This window comes from Chlamydotis macqueenii, chromosome 10 (genome assembly GCF_036417535.1).
Source record: "Chlamydotis macqueenii isolate bChlMac1 chromosome 10, bChlMac1.mat, whole genome shotgun sequence".
Classification (NCBI taxonomy): domain Eukaryota; kingdom Metazoa; phylum Chordata; class Aves; order Otidiformes; family Otididae; genus Chlamydotis; species Chlamydotis macqueenii.
In genome coordinates, this window is record NC_141565.1 from 10,491,443 (window position 1) to 10,512,818 (window position 21,376).

Sequence of the window (21,376 nt, forward strand, 5' to 3'; positions counted from 1 at the left end):
CAAGCAGAAGGTCTGAGCCTTCCAAAAAGATGCAGGCAGGAAAGCAGTCCCACCAGGACACATTGCTATTGCACAGTAGTTGTTTGAAATTAATGTAGACAGCAAAAGCCCAGTCAAGTGAAAGAAAAGTGTGATAGGACAAAGCCATAAAATAGGATATAGAGCAAAGACTGTTAGAAGGATCTTGAAATAACTGGCCTCATTTCTCTATACTTTGTTTTCCATCTTCCTGCGGGCACAGGAGTAGCGAGCTCAGCCTTGCTGAGTGCAAGCAGAGGGTCATGCCCAGAACCTAGAAATTAAAGCTTAACCTTGACTAGGCTGGACCAAGGAGAGGTCCTTAACTCAATCTGAGGTACCCTAGGCCAACCTCACTTCTCCTCCAGCTGAAGTACTTAACTGGTGAGCTGCGAAGGGCTCAGCCCACTCTTCTCACCAGCCCCTCCCAGAGGAGGGTAGCAAGAGCTTTAACAGCACTGCCCTCCTCTGCACCCTTCCACAAAGGTTTTCATACAGTCAAGACAAGGCTGAAGGACTGTGCTCATAGAAGAGCAGTTAGATCCAGCACCACTCCTGCTACTGCAAGCAGCTTCAAGAAAAAGCAGAGGTAGCTGCTGTACTACAATTTCAGGTCAGCCAAGCAAGCAGGGCCTGCACAACCTACTCTTGAAAACCAATCTGGAAGGCACAGACTTCACAATAAGTAACAAACAAATATCCTTCAATCTGCACGCATTGGCTTGCTAAAATGGTGACTATATAGAGGAAAGCAAACATGTTAGTGAAAGAAAAAGAGTCAGAAACAGGAGTAAACAAGAAGGTTTGTTCTTGTTAAGTTTATTGGCATCATGTTTGTCTCTTTACATAAGAGCTCAGCCTACTTACTAGAATGTAGACCTCTGGAAAACAGGTAGAAGGGCTCCATTTAAGCAAGCTACAAACGCAAGAACAAATACCAGGAAGAAAGGAAGAGGGGAAAGTGACTAGATTGCCAAGTTTTTCCATACCAAAAATCCAGATTAGCAGTCAGTAAGAAGAAAGGGAAGATTCATAGTCCAGGTCATTCATTGAGAAACCGCTACCACAACCCAGGTGGGAGAGGAGCTCCTTCCACAGTACAAAGAGCCACTGGGACACCTCAGCTCTGGCTCCTCACACTCGCTCCGGGATGTTAGGAGTTAAGCAGTAGGGGAGGTGAACAAATGAGGTCATTTCATAGCTGTATTTAATTTTAAATCCAATAATCCAGTGTGCATATCAATGCTGTTATGCAAATCTGAGAATTTAGATACAAAGAAGCCAGACAGATTTTCCAGAAGATGAAGCCTTTTGGCCTCAAAACAAGAAGGCTTACATAGTTCATCTCTACTGTACAGAATACTGCCTCCATCTGGACTTTGTGTTGCTAGCACGCTGCACAAGTGTCCTCCTCACTTTCTACACAATCTGTGTTTCAGTACTTGAACATGTAATTCAGGAATTTTACACTAATTTATACATTTTTAATTGGTTGCATATATTAACATGTACTATAAGATTTTTCCTAAAGAAGCATTACATAATACATGGATACTGTAAAAAGATCTGATTAGTTAAAAGTAACAAGCATTAACAGAGATACATACAAAACTCAACCTAGTCAGACTGAGTGCTGAGCTTGCAATGAACTATGGGTAATCAGCCTTTCCAGTTGCAGCCTTCACAGGGGAAAACACCAGACAGTTAAAAATGTATGTAACTTGTTACACAGATTACCTGTAAACAGTTTCTCTCCACTGGACACCTGGAATTAGATTCGGTTCCAAACATACATAAGAGTTTCCATTTTAAACTAAGAGAAAGGTCTGTTACCATGAAGTGTGATGTGGATGGTGTGGGGACGTGAGCTCTGAAGTGCGGGACTCTCAGATGCTCATGGGAGGATGGGTGGATTTTGGCAGCTGGAGATGGAATTTATTTTTTTTTTAATTTAGTTTTAAACACAGAAGAGGGGCTGTGTGTTTGAAGGCCTAAGTGTGATATTCGTTTGTGAAGGACTGTGCTCAACCCCCCCTCTCCTCTCAGCAGCTGCAGCTCTCTGCAGAAGCCTTCACTCGGTCGTTCTTGTCTAGTTTGATGGGTTCGGGGAATTCATTGTAAAGCTCCACTTCAGTTTCCTAGTGGGAGAGAAGGGAGGAGTTAGTGCCACAGCTCTACAGACAGCTCCTAGCACGCAAGGAGCCATTCTCAGCTGGGGAAGGCTGTTGGAGAAACCAAGCCTGCCTGCAGCAGCTGAGCTGGGCAGCAGGACCAGCACCGGGCACTCACTGGCCCCCTCCCTACCTGTTTAAGTGCATTTCGTGCAATCGTCTGGAAAGCTTGTTCCACATTAATGGCCTCCTTGGCACTGGTTTCAAAGTAGGGGATGTTGTTTTTACTGTAGCACCAGGCTTGTGCCCGTTTTGTGGTGACCTGGGTGGAAAGAGAGCAGCATCACCACCTTCAGCTATGCAAGAAGGGGGTTTTCTTTCAAGGGCAAGGCCAGAGACCCCCTCACATCCAGCCTGAGCTAAGACAGCAGTTCTGACCTCATCAAAACTACAGCCTTGATACAGAGCACAGCAGACTGCTGCCCACCACCAGGTACACTCAGCGCTGGGGCAAAGAGCACTGCATGCCCAAGGAAGATGAGACCACAGGACAGACTGCTTAGGCATCTGCAGGGCAGGGACTTGCTCCCATAGGAGCTTCTCAGCAATTCAGGAGGAAGATAACCAGCTCCTTTCCTTGCATCTATGCAGGGAGCTGCTGCAATCCTTCCACCAGTGGGCAGGAGCATGCTGTGCATAGGCACTTGACCCCTCCAGGCAGGAGAAAAATCTTCCCCAGTGGCACACAACAGCTGAGCCACACTCAGGCACCTCCCACTCCTGTTTCTCAGATAACCCTCCCCTGTTCCTACAAGGTCTCCCACTCCAGCAGTTTGCTAAGAGCAGCCCAGCAAGTTCCAGTACTCACTTGTCTGTTTTCTAGGTCAATCTTGTTTCCCAGCACAACAAAAGGAAAGTTCTCAGGATCCCTTGGACTGGCCTGAATGAGGAATTCATCCCTCCAGCTGTCTAGGGTTTTGAATGTGTTTGGGGCCGTGACATCAAACACCAGCACGCAGCAGTCTGCTCCCCTGTAGAAGGCAACTCCCAGAGACTGAAATCGTTCTTGTCCTGCTGTATCCCATATCTGGAGCAAAAGATAGGGCAGAGAAGTCAGCTCTACACTGACACAGTCAGTCCACAATTAGGGCGTTTGTTTCAAAACTCCCCACTAGGCATCTACTGCCCCCAGCTAGCCAGAGAGGAGCACCTGAAGGGTGGTGAACTTCTGTAGGCATTAAATATCAAGAGCCAAAACAGCCTTCTAAAGATAGTTAACCCTTTATGTTCAGTCTCAGCAAGGGATATATCCTTGTTCTGAGCAAACAGGACTTGGTGATGAGGGTCAGCAAGTGACCTACCTGTAGTCCTTGGGTGCACTGGGGTACCAGCACAGTCCCAACACTCCCCTCTGATGACTGCAACAGGGCTTTTGCTGCCTTGCAGTCAGTCTCACCATGAGGAGATGAAAGCTTCAGATAGTAGAGACATAAGCAGACTGGCAGGTTAACTCTATACCCACAGGACTCAGGGCAGCACAAGTAGTTGACCCAGCTAAGGAGTCCTTCCCCAGTCCTTTCCAGTTCCTGAACACTAGGGACGTGCATCTTTCTACCAAGACCTAGTTTACCAACAGTACCAAACGCTGTTTTTTTTTTAAACTGGGCATGGCAAAGCTGCTCTTAGCTGATCTTTGCCTTCCTTTGTTCAGCCCATGCATAGGTCTGTAGAGAAGCCCAGCAGCACCTACAGCCCAAAGCAGTTCAGTGCAAACAAGACTGACACCCACTAAGTACACTGACCCTTGCACCTCTCTGGACTACACTGGAGCAGATACTTCCACACAAGTGCAGTCTAGGCAGCCAGGCACCCCTTGCAGCAGAGAACAGCCACTCCTTACCTGCATTGTCACTAGCCTGTCATCCACCATGACCTCTTTTGTCAGGAAGTCTGCGCCTATCGTAGCCTTGTACTGGTTACTGAATTTTTTGTTCACATACTGATTCATAAGTGATGTCTTTCCCACCCTGTACAGAAAGACAAAAAAGACTAGGTAGGGTGTTTCTATAACAGTGTTTAAATTAACCATCCTGAACAGAACAGCCCAGGGCCTTTGCCTTCCACCACAGCCTCCTGGACTTTCAACCAGGGAAAGTGCAGCCACCTCTGCAATAAGGGGCTTTTACATCAATAAATGCTGAGGCAACATGCTGAGTAAGAGCCTTAGCTACCTAAGGATATGAAGGATTACAACCCTGAGAAACTTTGTTTCCCCATCAGTAATCAGATCCTCAGAAAGGAGAATGCATCACATTAGGATCATGAGGGCAATTCTGGAAGAAGACAAAGTGCCCCAGAGAAATCCATCAGAAACAGCAATCTTCAGCCTCTGCAGAAGGAGGAGGTGGAGGAACGCACAGCTCACATACACATCTGCTAGGCACCCAGAGGTGGAGATACTCCCAAGAAAGCCAGCTTAGAGGCCCACAGGCTCTCTCTGTGGCCAAGAAACACTCCTTGATCCAGAGCTTGCTGGGCATAATGGTATAAATAAGTCTTATGTCATGGGAGTCAGGTTACAGCCTGCACAGCAAGTAACCTGTAACAGTGGAGCAGACTCCTTGCTCAACAGCACAGACAAAAAGCTTTCACTCCAAGGGGCAGGCTCTAGCCAGGTCAGACAGAAGCCAAGCAGATGGCTCAGTATAACCTGTGTCTCTGACAGAGGCAGAGTTTTAAGTCACCCAAGACTGCTTACTAAGAGGTTGGGTTTTTTGTTGGTGGGTTTTTTTTTTCCCTTTTGGGGGGTGGGGGGGTGGTATGTGTGTGTGTGTGTGTGTGTTTGTTGTTGTTTTGTTGTTGGTTTGTGTTTTTTCAGTCAAATGCTCATTTCAACACCACAGTTATCCTCCTTGCAGAAAAGCTATTCAGTTCTACTACTGGAGTAGTCTGCCCACTGCATTTCCCCTATTTAATATTGTGGCAGGACTTCAATACGTTAAGCTGCAGGGACACACTCGGGACAGAGGGTGGTAAACTGTTCTTAAAGCTATAAGGTAACACAGTTATCCGGGGTTGTAAAGTCTCTTCTCCTGGCACTACTGTTTCTTACAGTACATCCAGGCTCCCACTGGTCAAGAGCATTGCTCCAGCCAGATGCAGACTGGCAGCAGTAAGTGCAGGTTCCTCCACTTACCCAGAGTCTCCAAGGATGATGACTTTCAGTAATACTTTCTTCCTAGAAGTCATCTTTTACACTAGAAAGGAAAAAAGAACAATCCCATCAGACACCATTAGAATGTCATTTCTCAAGGCAGAAAACAGCAAGTTTGGAGTCAGAGAAACCCAGCTCCCAGCACTCCTGAAATCAGACTCCTTCAGTTCAAGGCTACACCCAAGCACTAACCAGGTGTTTGCCCATGCCACAGACAGGGCCATGTTAGACCAGCAGTGGCAACTTAATACCAACAGGTAGATAAGGGAAGCACTCGTCCTGTACAGAACTAAGTCTATACTGGGCCCTAGTTCCAGGCCACTTTGTGGGTATATTAGCCTACACCATTTCCTTTAGCCTCATTGGAGGCAGTGCATTACAGTATGTCAGCTCCCAATACAAGACAATTCTTACACATGCTACTAAATGAGATGTAGGCAGAGATGTCCAATACTACACAAGCTTTCTTTATGCTGTTCAGTAGCTTCCAGTAGAAAACATAAAATAAAAATTAAGCTTCTTCCACCTTTTAGGTTCAGCTTGGAGAAGTGATAGCTTTCTCTAGCAGCTGTGCTTTGTGAAGGTGTTGAGTCCCAAGGATACGCTGTGGTTGAAGTGATCACAACATTACGACACAGGCCAGCTGTACCACCAGGGAAACCTCTACCAGACTGCACAGCTTTGCTGAGAGCATATGAAGCTAACTACTGCCCCCCCACCTCCCGTGGAAGGACAAGTAAGGCTACAGTGAAATCTCATGGCATTCAGTCTATTGCTCTGTTAGACAAGGAGCTGTTTGCTCAGTTGCATCCTGCCATGACTCTGTGCACTGTATAGGCAGGTAGCTCTAAACAGGCCACTAATAGTCCATTCAATTAGCAGGAGCAAGAGCTGAGCTCCAGAGATCCACACTCTTACTTGCTCCTAGATCTCCTTCAGGTTAGTGAAGGAACTAGAAGTACATCAGCTGCAGCAGGCCTGAATACACTTCTGGGTGTGCTTTAGCACAGCGAGAACAAGTACACAGTCTTGCTGTTAGTGGCTGAGCATGCCCTTCCCGCCGTGAGGACCTTCATCCCTCCACTGGGCAGGGAATGGAAGAAACCATTCTTAGGTGTTCAGGTTTGATCAGATCACAGACCCTAGTTTGGTCCTGACCTGCTCCACAACACGAACTTCTTGTCTTTCCTTGAGGAGTCCTGCAGGTTGCACATAGCAAGGAACCAGAAGATGGCTATAGCTGTGCTACTCAAGTTCAAGAGACCCTTGGCAACAGGCTTCATGTATTAAGCCCTTATACAGGGACTTGGTTACCCTAAAAAATCCCATCCTGCTACACCACATTCATTGCACCACACAACTCCTACTCTTCAGGAGCTATTCCTGCCTTTCACAGCTAAGAGAGGCCTTCACTTCTACAACACCACAGATACATGCATCTTCTGAGCAGCTACATGTTTCCTGGGATATGCAAGAGCCTAAGCTGCTACGTAACTGCAACTTGTTTCATCCCACTACTACCAGATGTAACACTCCAAGCTGCAGAAGCCTCTTACTAGATGCAGAGTCCAGTTGCAGAATGTCTTAATCAGCTCTAGTTTTGAGCATTAAAAGACACAGTCTTTTAGACTTCGCCATCAGTGAGTGCTGCAGAACCTGAAGAAGCCCTCCTGCAGCTGCCATAGGTAGTGGTGCACTTACAAGCTACACCTTGTTGGACTGCACCCACCTTATGCATCTAGTGATACATCTAGATAGGAAACACTGTTGAGAAGATAACAGCCAGAGGCTGTTGAGTGAACGGCAGCAACAGGCCACCCACAGAGCTCATGCTATCCTTAGATGGGTGTTAAGAGATACCAGAGAACCTGCACAGAACAATTTCTCCAACTGTAAACACCTTGCCTTTCCAAGGCTGTCTGTGCTGGACTGCATTGCTCAATAATCCAACTGGCAGCCCAGCTAAACTAGCCAAGATAGAGCCCGTTGAAAGTTGTCAACAACCCCAACATTGTCCTGTTTCTGCTCTTGCCAAGATCCACACTCTACAGCTTGTCTCCTGTATAGCTGTGGAGAGAACAGACCATGTAAGCTCCTTCAAGCAAACCACACCTCCTGCGTTTTCAAAGCATGTAGCACAAATGACACTTGCGCTAGCCAAGCCAGAGACTTCTGCAGCACAACCAGTCCAGATGGAGCAAGAAGCAAGCGAGCAGAGCTTTGAAACAGCTTAAAGACAGCTGTGTACACTGAACTGTCATGGAAAACATCTGTAAGGGTTCAGGTTCAGCGTTAGTCACCTGTTTTCCTCAGGACAGAAGAAAACAACTCACCCTGAAGTGACATGTGCAGGACCCAGCACATACTGCTTCTATTTTCCTCCGAGTGTTTTCAGTATCACTTGCCACTGGCTGCTGCAGCTCTGTTTCCTGGTATTCGAAGTAGCTTTGGACAAGCTGGCATTAGTTCTCACACTCAGGGAGGGATTTGCAGAGCTCTAAATCAGAACACTAAATCACAGTGGATGCCTAGCACCCAAGTTCAACACAGCCTGAACTCCCACTATGAAGGGAGGGGAAACTGCTCTGTCAATTCTCATTATTACCTGGGAAGTGGTTCAGCTGAGCAGCCACCTGCAGGCAGATGGGAAGGAAGTCTGAGTCAGGCCTGACACTGCCTTCTTGTCATAGCTGATGGGCTACTACTGCCTCATGGACACCAGACAGGTGAGACAGCTTCCATCCCAGGTGATGCAACGGATATGAGCCATAACAGACGGAGCTGCCTCAGCTTGGTATTTGGTTTGGGCCATGAGACAGTGAGGAACTCCAGTCCTGCCAGGGGCCAGCAGCAGATACTGCCCAGAGTTTCCCACCCCTGTTATACTAGGCTTGATCAACACCACTTTGAAGCCCAGTCAGCTGATGGGCCAAGCCCTGTCATTAATCTTCTCATGACAGGTAAAAACAGACCAACGCTTCAGAGTTATTCTTTGCCCAGTACAAGAAGAGAGACCTTGCCTTTGGAGAGGAGACCACATCTCCAGGACTTGGAGGAAGTATCAGGGTTTGATCTCCTGGAGACTTCCTACAGAAGGAAACCCCTCTAAGTTTAAGTAGCATCAAGTTGCTCTCTACAGCACCACCTTTGCTATTTCCCTAATCCTTCCTGTGTTCTGTGTGGCTGAGCACATCCCCAACAGCAGCTCCAGCTTTAAAGCAGCTACTTGTGCTAAAGAAAGGTCTGACTGGTCCTAGTGAGATCTTCAATATAGACTGATTGAAGGCATCCCCATTATCTTAACTGGGGTTTCTTAAGAAGCAACCCAAAGGGTCAAACTACTTCAAGGACAGGATATCATGCCTCCTCCAATGTTTGCTTCCAGCCACAGTGTTTTTAACAAGCTGAGGTACTGGAAGTAAAAGATACTAGTGCTCTCTGAAGGTCTTGTAAGTGAAGCCTTACTACGGTCTCCTTAACACCATGCAAAGGATTTTGGCAACTTCAGCTCACACTAAGCCAACAGCAAATACAACATCTTCATGGCAAAGGATGCTTCCACACATTGCTGTTCAAGTAAGCTCTGAAATACCTCAGTCAATCCTGGTTACAGCAAGCCATTTGCCATGTCAGTAGAACAAGCTGCAATCAGCCAACCCTGAGCCAGGTTCAGTACTCAATGATTTGCTTGCCTGAAGTCAAAGGCAATTTATGATTATTCCTTTGTTAACACAGGCTGTTTCTCACATTACATGGCGTTGGGTAGGCTCACTACTGCCTTGTGTCCCAGAAACAGCCCACATACATGCTCTAAGCTACACAGATCTTATTTCTGCTGAACCTTGCTAGTACAAGTCAACTAAGTGAGACCAAGAAGAATATAGTTTTAGCTCACAAGCAAAGCAGGTTTGAATACCTGAAGGAGCAGTTAATTCACATGAGGAGCTTCTCTAGTCACACCTGCAAGAAACATTAAATTGCTGAGCCAAGGGGGATGTAGACTGTGCAGCGTTTCCCCCATGCTCTAGCAAAGAGCAAGCTCAGCTTGAGTTGAGATCAGAACTGTGATAGTACCGAGTCAGCAGCACCCAAGTCTAAGACTATTTTGCACTATATATGCAGCTTGTCTTGCTTATGATATTTGGTGTAATTACTCTAAAGCAGCATCCTGTAAGAGTCACATCAGCCCTTAAGATGGCAGTGTGCGAGCTCACACAGGGCTTGCATCCAGTCCCAGGAGCATTTCTGAACACTTCCTTTTTCACAGATATCATGAAGAAAAACCTGTTTGTTAAGATTTTATCCAAGACACCAGTTCTTTTTAATACTGTGTGAAGTCTCTTGAGTGAGGTCACCCGCATGACCACTCAAAATGCAGCCTACCAGTACACCCAGCTAGCCCTGCTCAGGAACCATCAGAAACTTCGTGTCAATCAGGAGACCAGTCAGCATCATTCCTCCTCCTGGCTTAACTGGTGCCAAAGGAGTGACACAGCCGCCTCTAATACAGGAGGAGTCCTGCCACTGAATTTTTAATACCTGTCCCTCTAAGCAAACAAGCCATTAACAGTATGTTGACCCTCATGAGACTAAGCCTGGTGTAGCATGCTCTCTCACACAGCAGTGTTAGTGCCTTTGTAAGGCCGGCCTACCGGAGCACCACGGGAAAACCCCTGACATCTGACCTGCAAATGTTACTGGCTTAGCTGATCTAAAATGAAGAGTCAAAAACTGTCCTATGACACTCTATAGTGCTACAGCCCCTCAGGCACAAAAGCAAATAATGCCTATGCCAAATCTAATCAGGTTTCCCTTGTTGCCTCAGAGTACATTACAACTGTCCTTTCCCTTGCTGTATTAAGACTGCTGTTTAACTTAGAGTAGAAATGGATGGTTAAGGATTCCTTACTCACATGTGTCAAGTCACAACGTAGGCATTTTAATAATAATTAGGTTGGTACAAGCAAAGAACATGATGGCCCACCATATTTGAGACTAGCTATCCTTTAACAGAAGTAGGCCTTGCAATAGGAACACTGTTAAGTTGCTCATGGACAGTTTTAGTATGAAAGCAGCTAGCCTTGGAGGGGTATCCTACCTCCACAGAAGACAACAGCTTCCTAAACAGCAGCATACCCACACACACCAGTTTTGAACCTGCTGACAAGCTGCTGGAGCAGTCCTTACTGTTGCACCTTTGCTATTGAAAAGTTCAAGTCACAATCCTGACCAACAACCACAGCACGTTTATACAGAGGCTAGAAGTGAGACACTTGACCAGGAGCTCTCTGCTCCTACATCTACCAGCTTGCCATCTGTACCTCCTGCTAGAAATCAGCTGAACACTGAAGCAAGACTGTTGGACTGCACCTCTCACTGTCCCTTGCCAGGTGTATTTAACACTACACCGGCAAGGTGCAAAGCAGAAGGTGAGCAAGCATCAAGCAGAGCTAAACTCTCTGCTGCACTTAGAAATACCTAGTTCTGCCCCCCTGTTCCAGCAAGCAACACAAGAGTAAGTAGGTGTTCCACAAAAAAAAGGCACATTTGAACCTGAAGCACTGCAGGTCTGTTCTGGGTGCTGTGGCTGATGAGAAGAGCACTCACTTCTCAGTTATGTCACAGGACCTTTAGCAGAAAACACCCAACCATGAGAAACTCAATCTGGATAGATCAGTACTCCATCAGGGGATACCATGCACTGCAATGGGCTCACCACAGCAACCAGGAGACAGCCACACTTCAACAGTGGAAGAACCTTCTGTCCTGAAATGCAGCTAAGTGCATTTCTGACACAGAAACACCACCTCTGCTCACTGTTCTCTTGCATGGGGGAGGCTGCAAAGCATTAAGTCTCTGTACTGCACCAAAGAGCTATTTTTATTACCCCCTTCTCCCATGGTTCTGCATTTCTTCAAGGAAACTGAAGCTGGAACAATGATTCAGGACCAGCTCAGTCAGACTGAACCAGTTCCTTTCTAGAAGTAGCAAGTTCCCTAGCATGTTTGGCACCTCAGGGGCTTAGATCTTCAGCCACTGAAATGAAATGCTCACTGGATATTTATCCTGTTCTTACAGGATCAAGCACACCAACAGCCTGGCACATATCACTCGCCCCATGGCCACAGTGTACCCTGCCACGATTTATCAAGCCAGGTTTAGCTGAGGCTTTCAGTAGACAGATGAATTTGCTTCAGTTCAGCTATTCTGAAAATGCAAGGCCTCATTATGAGGAAAGGCAGACAGTCTGCAATTGCCATTAGTTGACCCACAGCTCCCACTTGCAGAGCATCCAAGTGGTCCAGACATCCTTGGTATTGAAGCCTCAATCTCCAATTCCAGCAAGAGTTCAAAGGTGGAGCTGAACAAGTTTTACCAATACAACAACAGCTTGGTTCCAACTGCCTGGTCACACAGATGTTGCTAACAAGGTGCCTGCTAATGCAGAGCTACAAGTGACAGCCTGAGCAATTCAACATGAATGCCTACCCGAGAACAGCAGATATCAGCCTTTAACATCTCCCACTTGCATTCTCCTGAGTGAGATAACAGCCCACCAGCACAGCAGAAGCCCTGTCCTTTCAGGTGGGAAAAAGCTGAGCACTAGGCCAGAGGATAGTCAGCAGGGGCTGTTACGAACATGGCTTAAGAGGTGTCAAGCTGCTTTTAAGGAAGAAACTAGAAACCAAACTTGAGTATTCTACAAATGGAACAAGTACCCAGCATCCTGACCCTGAAGACTGCTACAGAAGCATGTAGAGTTTTAACAACAAGTTAAGTCTTGCATTGACAAGGGCTGCACAAGCAAGACAGTACCCTCTTCCACTCCCATGACAGGTTTACTCATAGCTTCGCTTCCCCAGCTGGCTGGAAGATCCTATCTAGCAAAACCTCACATTTAGTGGGGACATGTGCTGGCTTTGTGCCTAAAAAGCAAATTAGGAACATTGTGCCACTTGGGTTGACAACTCGCAAGAACTGCTCTCTCTAAATGGGTTGCTTTCTAGGGCAACGGGCTCCTACAGTCCATACAGTCAGAGGTGCTTTAGAGGTCCTTTCAGGGCTCACTGATGCACCACAGAGAAGCAGTCAGTCAAAGTGAAGCCCACACCAAAAGCAGCTGGCAAGATATTCCTGCAACAGCTTCACAGAAGGGTACACTCTAGCTACTGCTCTATCAGTAGCATCTCAGAACTGCTTTCCACCTCCTTCCTCCCCACACATTTGTGTTGCTGTTCTAACCAATGTATTCCCTCCTGCTGGTACCCAGCCAAGAGCTCAAGCACAGCTCATCGTTCCCTCCTCAGGAGAAACAGCTAGGCTGCCTGCTACTTACTGCAGTTTCACCAAGAGCAGGCTTCCATCCAGTTGGTGCCTTTCCCAGCCAGCACTGCGAGGCAGGAATTACCTCTGCTCAGAGAGCCTCAGCTACAAATTAATTTTTGATACCTTGTGTAAAACATTATATTGCAAGTTGTCAGCTTTAGGTATGCTGTCCAGTGTCTCCCACCCCCACCTGAGAGGCCCAAACCAAAAGCTTCACCTCCTTGAAGAACAGCCTAGAGGTTCAGATGCTTGCTAGCACACTGATATGGCTCAGATCAAAATAGAATCTTAAAACATGTTTCAGTATCCCAGAGGAATTGGCTTTTTAGATTACAGCTGTCTGCAGTAAGTTTCCACCTCACTTTGAGGGTGAAGTTGCAGCCTCTGTTGCCGGAGGAGCTGTTCTAGGACCAAGGAAGCTCAGGAACCAGCCAGCAGCAGCCAGCTACAGCTCAGCCACATGGCTTCGAGTTCAGCTCACTGTCTGCTTCAATGTGAGCACCAAACCGGTGTGACATGGTGCTGACAGCCAGCTGACCTGATCTGTGAGCTAACTACCAGAGGGATATGACACCAGGCCCAAATACACACTCTGCTGCATCCTGCTCCTGGATAACATGCTCTTAAGACAGCTCAGTGCTAAAGGAAGAGAATGACGGGGCAATGCGCAGCTTGGGGAAACATGTAGGAAACCCAGCTAGAAAGCAAAAGCTTTGGAACAGTTGCAAGCAGAATAGGTTCTTTGTGCAATCAAGGAAGCTCTAGAGTCTGTGCTGGGGAAGACGCTCCTTTCAGTGGCAAAAGGGCTTTAGCTTGCCTCAGACATGCCCTCAATCCCCAGCTGCAGGCTCTAGGACACATCCTCGCTGTGGGCAAGGGCTCAAAGAGCTCCTTGAATAAGGATATGCCAATGGCCAGTTTGCCAGAGAGTCCAGATGACACAGGGAAGGCAGAAGCAATGGCACTCGTAGGAGCCATGTCTGCAGTGGAATCACAGGACTTGTGCAAGAGAAGGGGTCTGCGCTGCCTGAGGTATCAGCTCAGCTGCAGCTCTGTTAGGGCCCCAAGAGCTGAGATTTGGAGAGCACTGCATTCCTGAGAGGCACTGATGCACATGATCAGTCAGGCTCAAAGCCCAAGTTACCAAAGCCAAGTCCTCCAGTCCAAGCCTCACTGATTCACAGCCCTGTTACACCTCCTGGCATTTCTCCAGATCAGAGTTGTTTTATGCCTGCATAATGTTTAAATACTAGATGCAGAACCAAACAAGTTTCTTGCTCTAAAGCTACCATCACGAATTGTGACTCTACCCTAAAAAAGTCCAAACTACGTAGGACTAGCTCCCACCCTCACATCCAGGAAGGAAAAAAGCTTAGAAATGTATGTCTACCAGTTCAGATACCACAGCAGCCACCTTCTCTTGAGAAGATATCATGATGATCTGACTACATGGTCTGAAAGTGGGAGCAAAAAAAACAAGCATGGATATGTATTTGCTTACAGTACCAAGGCAGATGTGTCTCTGCATGTTTAGTTAGACCATCGGTGTGCTTAGGAGCAGTGGGAAAGGTCTGGAGGTCATTTCTTGCTCTCTACAGGGACTCTACTTTGCCCAGGCTGCTGCTTAGCCTAAGATTACAGCACCACATGTAGGCTCTTCCAGGTGATAAACACCCCAAACCCAAAGGAGGAAGGGAAGGGAGGGCAAAAGGTGTCCCCAGCAATGCAGCCAGACGTCCTGGATGGATCACTTTGCTCCTAAGCAACCTGAGGATGATCACCATCATCTCCAGAGCAGGTAGTAGGTATCTGGAGACTGCAGCTGTGCATAGGACAGGAGTGCAGGAAAGCCCTTTTAGGGCTAATGCCAACACAGTAAAAAGATCAGGATTCCCAGGCAGAAAGCCAGGGCTGCTGAAGTTGTAGTCTCCAGGTCACAGGAAGACAGCTCTGTGAGAAAGCCATACACAAAACCTTCACTGAAAGCTGTATGCTTCCACTCACGGAATTTCTTAGCCCACCAGTTCCTCCAGCAGCTGAAGGGCCCCTATTCCACAGGATGTCTTTCTCCCAGGAACAGGCAGACATATACAGAGCCCTAACAGGCTGACAGCAAGTGTCTGAAGATCTTCAGCTACCCTTCTTTTGGAGGCCCAAGTTACGTTGTCATTCGAGAATCAGTATTGCTGTGCCCCTGCCTTCCAGGAGAAAGCAATTCCCCTGTAAATCCTACAGGATTTCAGGTAGTTCCCAGTTTATTTTCCCCAAGGATCAAGCTGTTACAAGAACAGGCATGCTTGCTTTAACACCCCTCCCCCTTTACCAGGGCAAGCTCAACTTCCCCTATTCTGCCCTGGGGGAGACAATCTCAGGATGTGGGAGGAGAGCTGAGCACATTGCTGGCTGCTGGGAGACACTAGGCAACAAGCCATGTGTCTTGACTAAGGGCCTTGCCTACGCGAAGCATTTCAGCTATACCAGTATAGTTTCCATGTTGCCATGCCTCTACCAGAACAGTCTCCTTGGTGGCGAGCTGCCAAATCAAGCAAGACAAATCTTACGCTATTAACTGGAACACAGCTATAGTGCCCATACAGCCTGGTTTAGATAGTTATGTCTGTCAGCCTTCCGGCACACATCCACCCAGCCAGTAGAGCCAATCAACAGTTTCAGTAACCTCTACATGAGTACCAACAGCCCAGCACTGTTCTCACATCGGGCCATCCCACTGAACACTATTCCCCCATTAGTTTCTATAAATCAAGCAGAGTGGCAGGGGACAGCTGGGTTTTAATCTTCACATCCAGAAGATAAGAGTGACCAACTCAAAATATTGCAAGTTCATCAGGCCACTAAGAAACCGTAAAGTCGTTAGATCTTCACCACATCCAACAGTATTTTTCAAGTACTCGGATTAGTTTCTAGTTTTGTCTATGGCTTCTTAAGGTTTCTCACATTCCTGTCATGCTTTCAGTTTCAGAAACACAAATAGGAGGTGTTAGATAACCTTTGCAGTGGTAAGCAAAGCACCAATCTTAGACCTTGCCAGCAATAAACAAGCCTTGTTTATCTACTCCCAGCTGCTTGCTTCCACCAGTTCCTAGAGGCTGGGCAGGAAACAAGTGACTGAAGGGAGACTTTGACCAAGGTTCAGGCCTTCAAATCAAATGATGGCCCTCGGGAGGCCTGCCAGACCTCGTAGCTTATACCTGAGATTCAGATCCAAGAGTGAATATCATCTCTCCTTCAGCAGCAGAAGCTTGATAGAAGTCATGGGACAAATACTGACAGGAGATCCTACTGCCAGAGAAGAAGATATGGAGAAGTACAAGACTAACACTAACAGCAAAAACCTCACTCCTGTACATCTGTTCTAAGAGGTCCTCTTCTCATTAATGAGTCTTCTAGAGAAGAGGCTTCCTCTAGGGACAGGTTGCAATCTAAGAACTAAACCTTGATCCGCAAGTAGAACTCTTGATCCTACATACACTCAATACCTCTTACTATGCTAATGCAGTCTGCAGAGCAGGAAGGACAAGTAATTCAGTACCAGTCCTAGGATGGGAGTGTAACAGGTAGCTTGCCATGACAGCTGAGTCAGTGCCTGACAAGGAATTCCTACTGTGGAGACTCTCTCAGGCTCCTACTTCATACCCTCATACCCCTTGCAGAGATCCTGCATCAATACTTTACCAGTTCAGCTGTTCTCTTGATGAAACTCCACAAAGGACCAAAAAACCTCACAGAATTGACTTGCATGGTGAGATAAAGGGAACAATGCTGGTAAATGGTACTTTGGGGGGGGGGGGGGGGGGTTGGAAATCAGGCCTAGGCATGCCTCAGTTACAGCCATCTCACTGCTCATATTTGAGACCCTGTTACCACTGTGCCAGTTTGGACTTCAGATACCATTATCTGTGTCTGCGAGCTGAGAGGAAGAGAGCTACAGAGCCAAGTGACTCAGCCCACTTGAGGGAGACAAGCAGCAAGCAGGTTACTTTCAAGAGGCTGCTTCTTCCCAGCTGGAGAGAGATTAAGGGTTCAGCAGAGACTCATTAGATAAACCGGTAGCCCCAGCAACCTACATGCAGGTACTGCAGCCAGGCAGCCTCTGAAGACAGCTCCAGCTGCCTGCCTTCACTTTTGTCCACCACTTCACTAGTCCAGCTTGTCTGCCAGGTGACAAAAGTTACACTACACAGTGATTAGGACAGACTCCAGAAAAATCCAGTTTTCTTAATTGACAACATAAAGATCTACTCAATTTCATTTAAGAATTTCTGCTCAAAACTCACGCAAATACAGTTAGATACAATTAGTCACCTTAAGTTGGCATTTTAAGTAGTTATGGAGAAGCAGGAGCAAAATCACCCACTCCATCAAGTGCCTTTAAATTATACAAATAGGAATCTGTGCCACAAGTTTACACTTCAATCCCATCACAATGGCAGTGCACCCCTTCTGAAGTATCACTGCCCTGTAAAAACAGCCAAGGCCTCAAGAACAGGTTCCCTAACAAGAGAAGTCAAGGCTATTTGAGATCAGCTGTAAATCAACACACTCCAGTGGCCTTGACAAGCTTGCTTCCCTCCCCGTCACCGACCGTGAGTTAGCAACAGCAGTGTTGACACAGCTTCCCCCATGGATGGAGCACTCATTGCTGGCACCCGGAGAGGAGGAGCAGTCTCACAGGAACAGCGCAAACAGCAACAATGACATCACTACGGCAGATCTCCACCGAGCAGAAAATGCAGCAGCACACCGAGTCCGAGCGCTGCATCCCCTCGAACAGAGTGCAAAAGCAACAAGCATGCTGGAAGCCAGAAAGCAGCTATGTGACAGAGGAGTATTCCTTCACTGCTTGCTATTTCTGAACAGCAGACGGGGAGTCACTGACCTTGGGCACTCATTTGGAAGTTTTATTCAAGGTGCATTTAAAGGGAAATACGATCTTCAATACAGCAGTTAAATGCAGAACTGAAAATGGTATATTAACTATTGTCATTCAACTAACTATCCATATCTAATCCAGGTTTGAGATGCACAGCTCATGTTTGTATTATTACTGCAGAAAGCGACCCTTTTATCCTCACAGTCTACTGTCACAACCTAACTACATCCGAAGGCAGACTGTTATACAGCAACTACAAGAGATCATTTTAGGAAGCTGCAGGGGGAAATTCAACTGAACTCCAACTCATCAGGCAATTAAACTGCAATTATCAAAACAACGCTGTGCAAGGATGAAGTACTTCAGCATCTGAAGGATGCAGGGTTGCTGTCAGACAAGCAGCATGCAAGCACGCTAGTGTCCAGGCAAGTTCAGGATTTAAGTGAGGCCTTATCTGGACTCCCTTCTACCGAGGCAACAAGCTCTAAATTACTCAACAATTCTGCAAGGGAATCTTTGGTCCATCAGGCCCTAGTAACAAGGGCTTAAGGGCAGTTCAGGTCACAGCTGAGAAGTCCAGAAGATGTTAGGGAACACTGGCAGCATGCAAGGTGAGGGTTCTGTACCTGTTTATTAAATGCTCAGTTTAGTTACTGAATAAATTGGTATATTATAACAGCAGGGACAGCTACCAGTAAGTATCTGTGAGTCCACACATCCACCAGTTCTACAGAATGCAAACATTCAAGTGCCCTATTCCATAGCCTTTAATCCCAAACTAGGGCTTGCCAGACACCTGTTTCACAATGCAGCATTTAAAAATGCACCCTAATCAAGCACAAGCAATTTTGTTTACAGCCAAATGTTAAGTTCTGCATAAACTAGTCTCATTTTCACTGAGAAGTCAGACCAAAATCCCATACATGTTAGAGACAAAGCTATTAATAGTTTTGCACAGATGGTTTGATTGTAATTGTCACGTTTCCTCAAGGACGAGCTTTGTCAGAGATTTGCTCTGACAGGTAATTCACACGACCTTCCAACACAAGAGTCTTAGAACAGGAGCTTTAAGAAGGTGCTGCAGAAATTGAATCTGGCAGCCCTCTCGCCCGCAGGCATTCATTTTGGGTAGTAAACCAAGCAAACTCCCTAGGTGAGTTCAGAAGAGAGCCTACAGCAGAGCTTGTATGTTTTCCACTTTCAGTTAAGGACTCACCAGCGTTGTAACACATCTGTGCTACTCAGCATAGTTCGATCCACTGGCTTTGGGAGGAGGGCAAGGATGCCTGTAGCGCAGTCTCCGCAACAGTTATTAAATTCTTCACTCAGCACCTTTGCCTTTTAAGGTACAACTCAGTGTGCCATGTTGAACTATTAGTAGGGTATGGACCACTACATGACACCACACGGAAGAGGAAAATCTAACATAAGGTGCAAGGCAGCAACTCTCAGTCATACTTCACACTGCAGGTTAGAAGAGTAAGAAACTACTACCGGATTTTAAGTTTTCCTTATTGAGGGGGCCTGATCAACGCCATCTTACAGCTTTTCTACACCAGAAGTAGAGTATTAACATAACAGCACCAAAAAAAAAAAACAAAAAAAAAACAAAAAAAAACCCAAACAACTGTTACTGAAAGTAACAGTATTAAGAGCTGCTTTGGATTCTGAGGGCTCAGGCCAGGCATGGTGGGTCTACTCATTAGTTCGTGGAGGGCAAGTCATGTGTTCAGTCAGCTGTTGGAAGTCACAAGGGGGAGTGGGGGGAAAGTATACTTGTTCTTCCTGAATAAGTACAGCAACGAAGCTCTGATTATTTAACAAGGAATATTCAAATTACTCCACCCACTTTAACCTCAAATACAGCTACTGAGAGAACAGAGTACACTGGCTCCAGGAGCCTGGATCTACGGATTAGTTTCTACTGCAGCCTGTGAATATGGTATAGCCAAAAGTAAGCCTTTAAATCACAACCAGCCACACACTGCGGCACAGCTGGTTACGTACCATTCCCCTGAAAAGAGAACTCTCCGATTCCCCAGCCCCAGTTCCGACACTGAAACACAGAGTGCTAGGCACAGGACAGAGCTGGCCAGCCAGCAGCAAGAAGTGGAAGCTTTAAAGCTTCTATACTGACAATTGTTGAATAGAGAATCACTTGCTTACAGTTGAGAGGACTTTGTTCTGTCATATGTTCTCAGTTCACATGTGAAAAACATCATATGCACATATCACAATGGCTCTGCTTATCAGCAAGTATTTTTAGTTTTCAGGAGGACAATACTGAGAATTCCAGCTTTGACTCAAAGCGTTTGGAGTTACTGGGTAAGACATACTCATTTTGATGCTGAGGTTACCTCTTACTTCAGATTAAGACAGTCTTTTTAAAGCTCCTTTACTACTAAAATAATCTCTCTATTTACAAGGAAGACAGTGCAGTTGTCTTAGGTACAACAATTAGGTATTTCCATATTTATTAGTCTATATATACCTGGAGACTAATAATGTATCTATCATTTAATTTACCTTATTATACACTCAGAGCCAAAAGCACTTCTAACATTTACTCTAATACTTCTTAGAACTGACTCAGGCTTTACACATGCCGAGAGCTACTTTCGCAATAACTGCCAGCCTCTTCAGCCGCCTGTTTTGTCACACTAATCGCTCCCAGGGCAGCCTGCTCGTCTTAAAAGCGATATCCACCGACCACCCAGAGCAGCATCTCACCACCCCAACCCAGCGCTTCCCCAGAACCATGTGGCTCAGGCCACCTTCGGCCACCAGCTGCCTCAAAGCCTCTCCACGCTTTGGGAAGAAGCTACGGCAGCACCACATGTCACAGACAATACGCTCTCCTCCCTGGGAGGCACCACTTCGGGCCTCGCGGGAGAGGGAGCCCCCACAAAAGCCTCGAGAAACGCGCACCTCGGGAAAGGCCTGCAGGCCCCCCACTCCCGCAGCGCTTCGCCGAGGGCCCCTTTCCCGGCGAGACCCCCGCGGCCCAGCCCCATTGTTCCGTGGGCAGCGACGGGCCGGGCCCGCCACGGCTCCGGGGAGCTCGGCACCCGGCAGCACTGGGCAGGCCGGGCCCCGGTAGCGGAGCCCGCCCGGTGAGCACCAAGGCAGCGCCTCCCCCACGCCTGGGGAGGGGTCCCGGCGCCTCCCCCCCCACCCCAACTGCGGGGAGGGGCCCCGAGCGACGCCCCCCGCCCGGCGGCTCCATGGGCAGGGGCGGAGCCGCCACCCACCCCAGGCCCCGGTGCGAAGGGATCCCCACCCCCGCCGCGCGGCTCCGGCGGCCCGCAAAGCCTCACCTGGTGCGTGTGCCGCGGCGCCCACCCGAGACAGCTGCCAGCCCCCGCTCGCCTCGGTCGGCTTTAATGGGCCCAACCGCCTCCCCGCTTTCACTTCCGCCTCCCCCCGACAACTTCCGGTCACGGGGCCCGCCCACTGTCCCTGACGTCAGCACGCCGCCCGGCAGCCAGCGGAGAGGTGGCGCGCGTGTCACGTGACGGCGGGCTCCCGGTCGCCATCTTGGGTCGCCGAGGCCGCGACGGGGCCGCGCTCCGCACCAGCTGTGGCGCCCGGCGGCCTCCGCTGGAACCGGGAGCTTCTGTGGAAAGAGGGGCCTGGCCGAGCGCGCCCATCGGGACTCCGGATGCTGCTTGTGGTGCCCCGCAAGCTGCTGTGCCCGCAGAGCGTGTGGGTAGGAAGGGACCTGCCTCCTCTGCGGCCTCCGGTCGCACCAGAGCCGCTGTCTGCACGGCAGCGCTGCCCACGGCCACTGGCCTTTCCTCAGACGTCTGAGGAGAG

At 47.9% G+C, this 21,376-nt stretch overlaps 1 protein-coding gene across 1 annotated transcript; it reads right to left on the minus strand.

Annotated features, from left to right (window-relative positions):
- Positions 1 to 809: 809 nt before the first annotated feature.
- Positions 810 to 20,995, minus strand: RAB7A (RAB7A, member RAS oncogene family). Its single transcript, XM_086755685.1, has 6 exons — positions 20,878 to 20,995; positions 5,326 to 5,386; positions 4,030 to 4,156; positions 2,998 to 3,216; positions 2,323 to 2,451; positions 810 to 2,156 (listed from the first exon to the last, which is right to left on the minus strand). The coding sequence occupies exons 2-6, from the start codon at positions 5,376 to 5,378 to the stop codon at positions 2,061 to 2,063; spliced, it is 624 nt and encodes a 207-aa protein (XP_086611811.1). The 5' UTR covers positions 5,379 to 5,386; positions 20,878 to 20,995; the 3' UTR covers positions 810 to 2,060.
- Between the last annotated feature and the right edge of the window lie 381 nt (positions 20,996 to 21,376).

Excerpts from the sequence above, each read along its gene's own strand:
- RAB7A (XM_086755685.1), bottom strand. The coding sequence starts at position 5,378 with ATGACTTCTAGGAAGAAAGTATTACTGAAAGTCATCATCCTTGGAGAC. Across the intron at positions 2,452-2,997 it reads TTGACCTAGAAAACAGACAA|GTCACCACAAAACGGGCACA; the intron begins GTGAGTACTGGA and ends CTTTCCACCCAG. Across the intron at positions 2,157-2,322 it reads CACGAAATGCACTTAAACAG|GAAACTGAAGTGGAGCTTTA; the intron begins GTAGGGAGGGGG and ends CTCTCCCACTAG.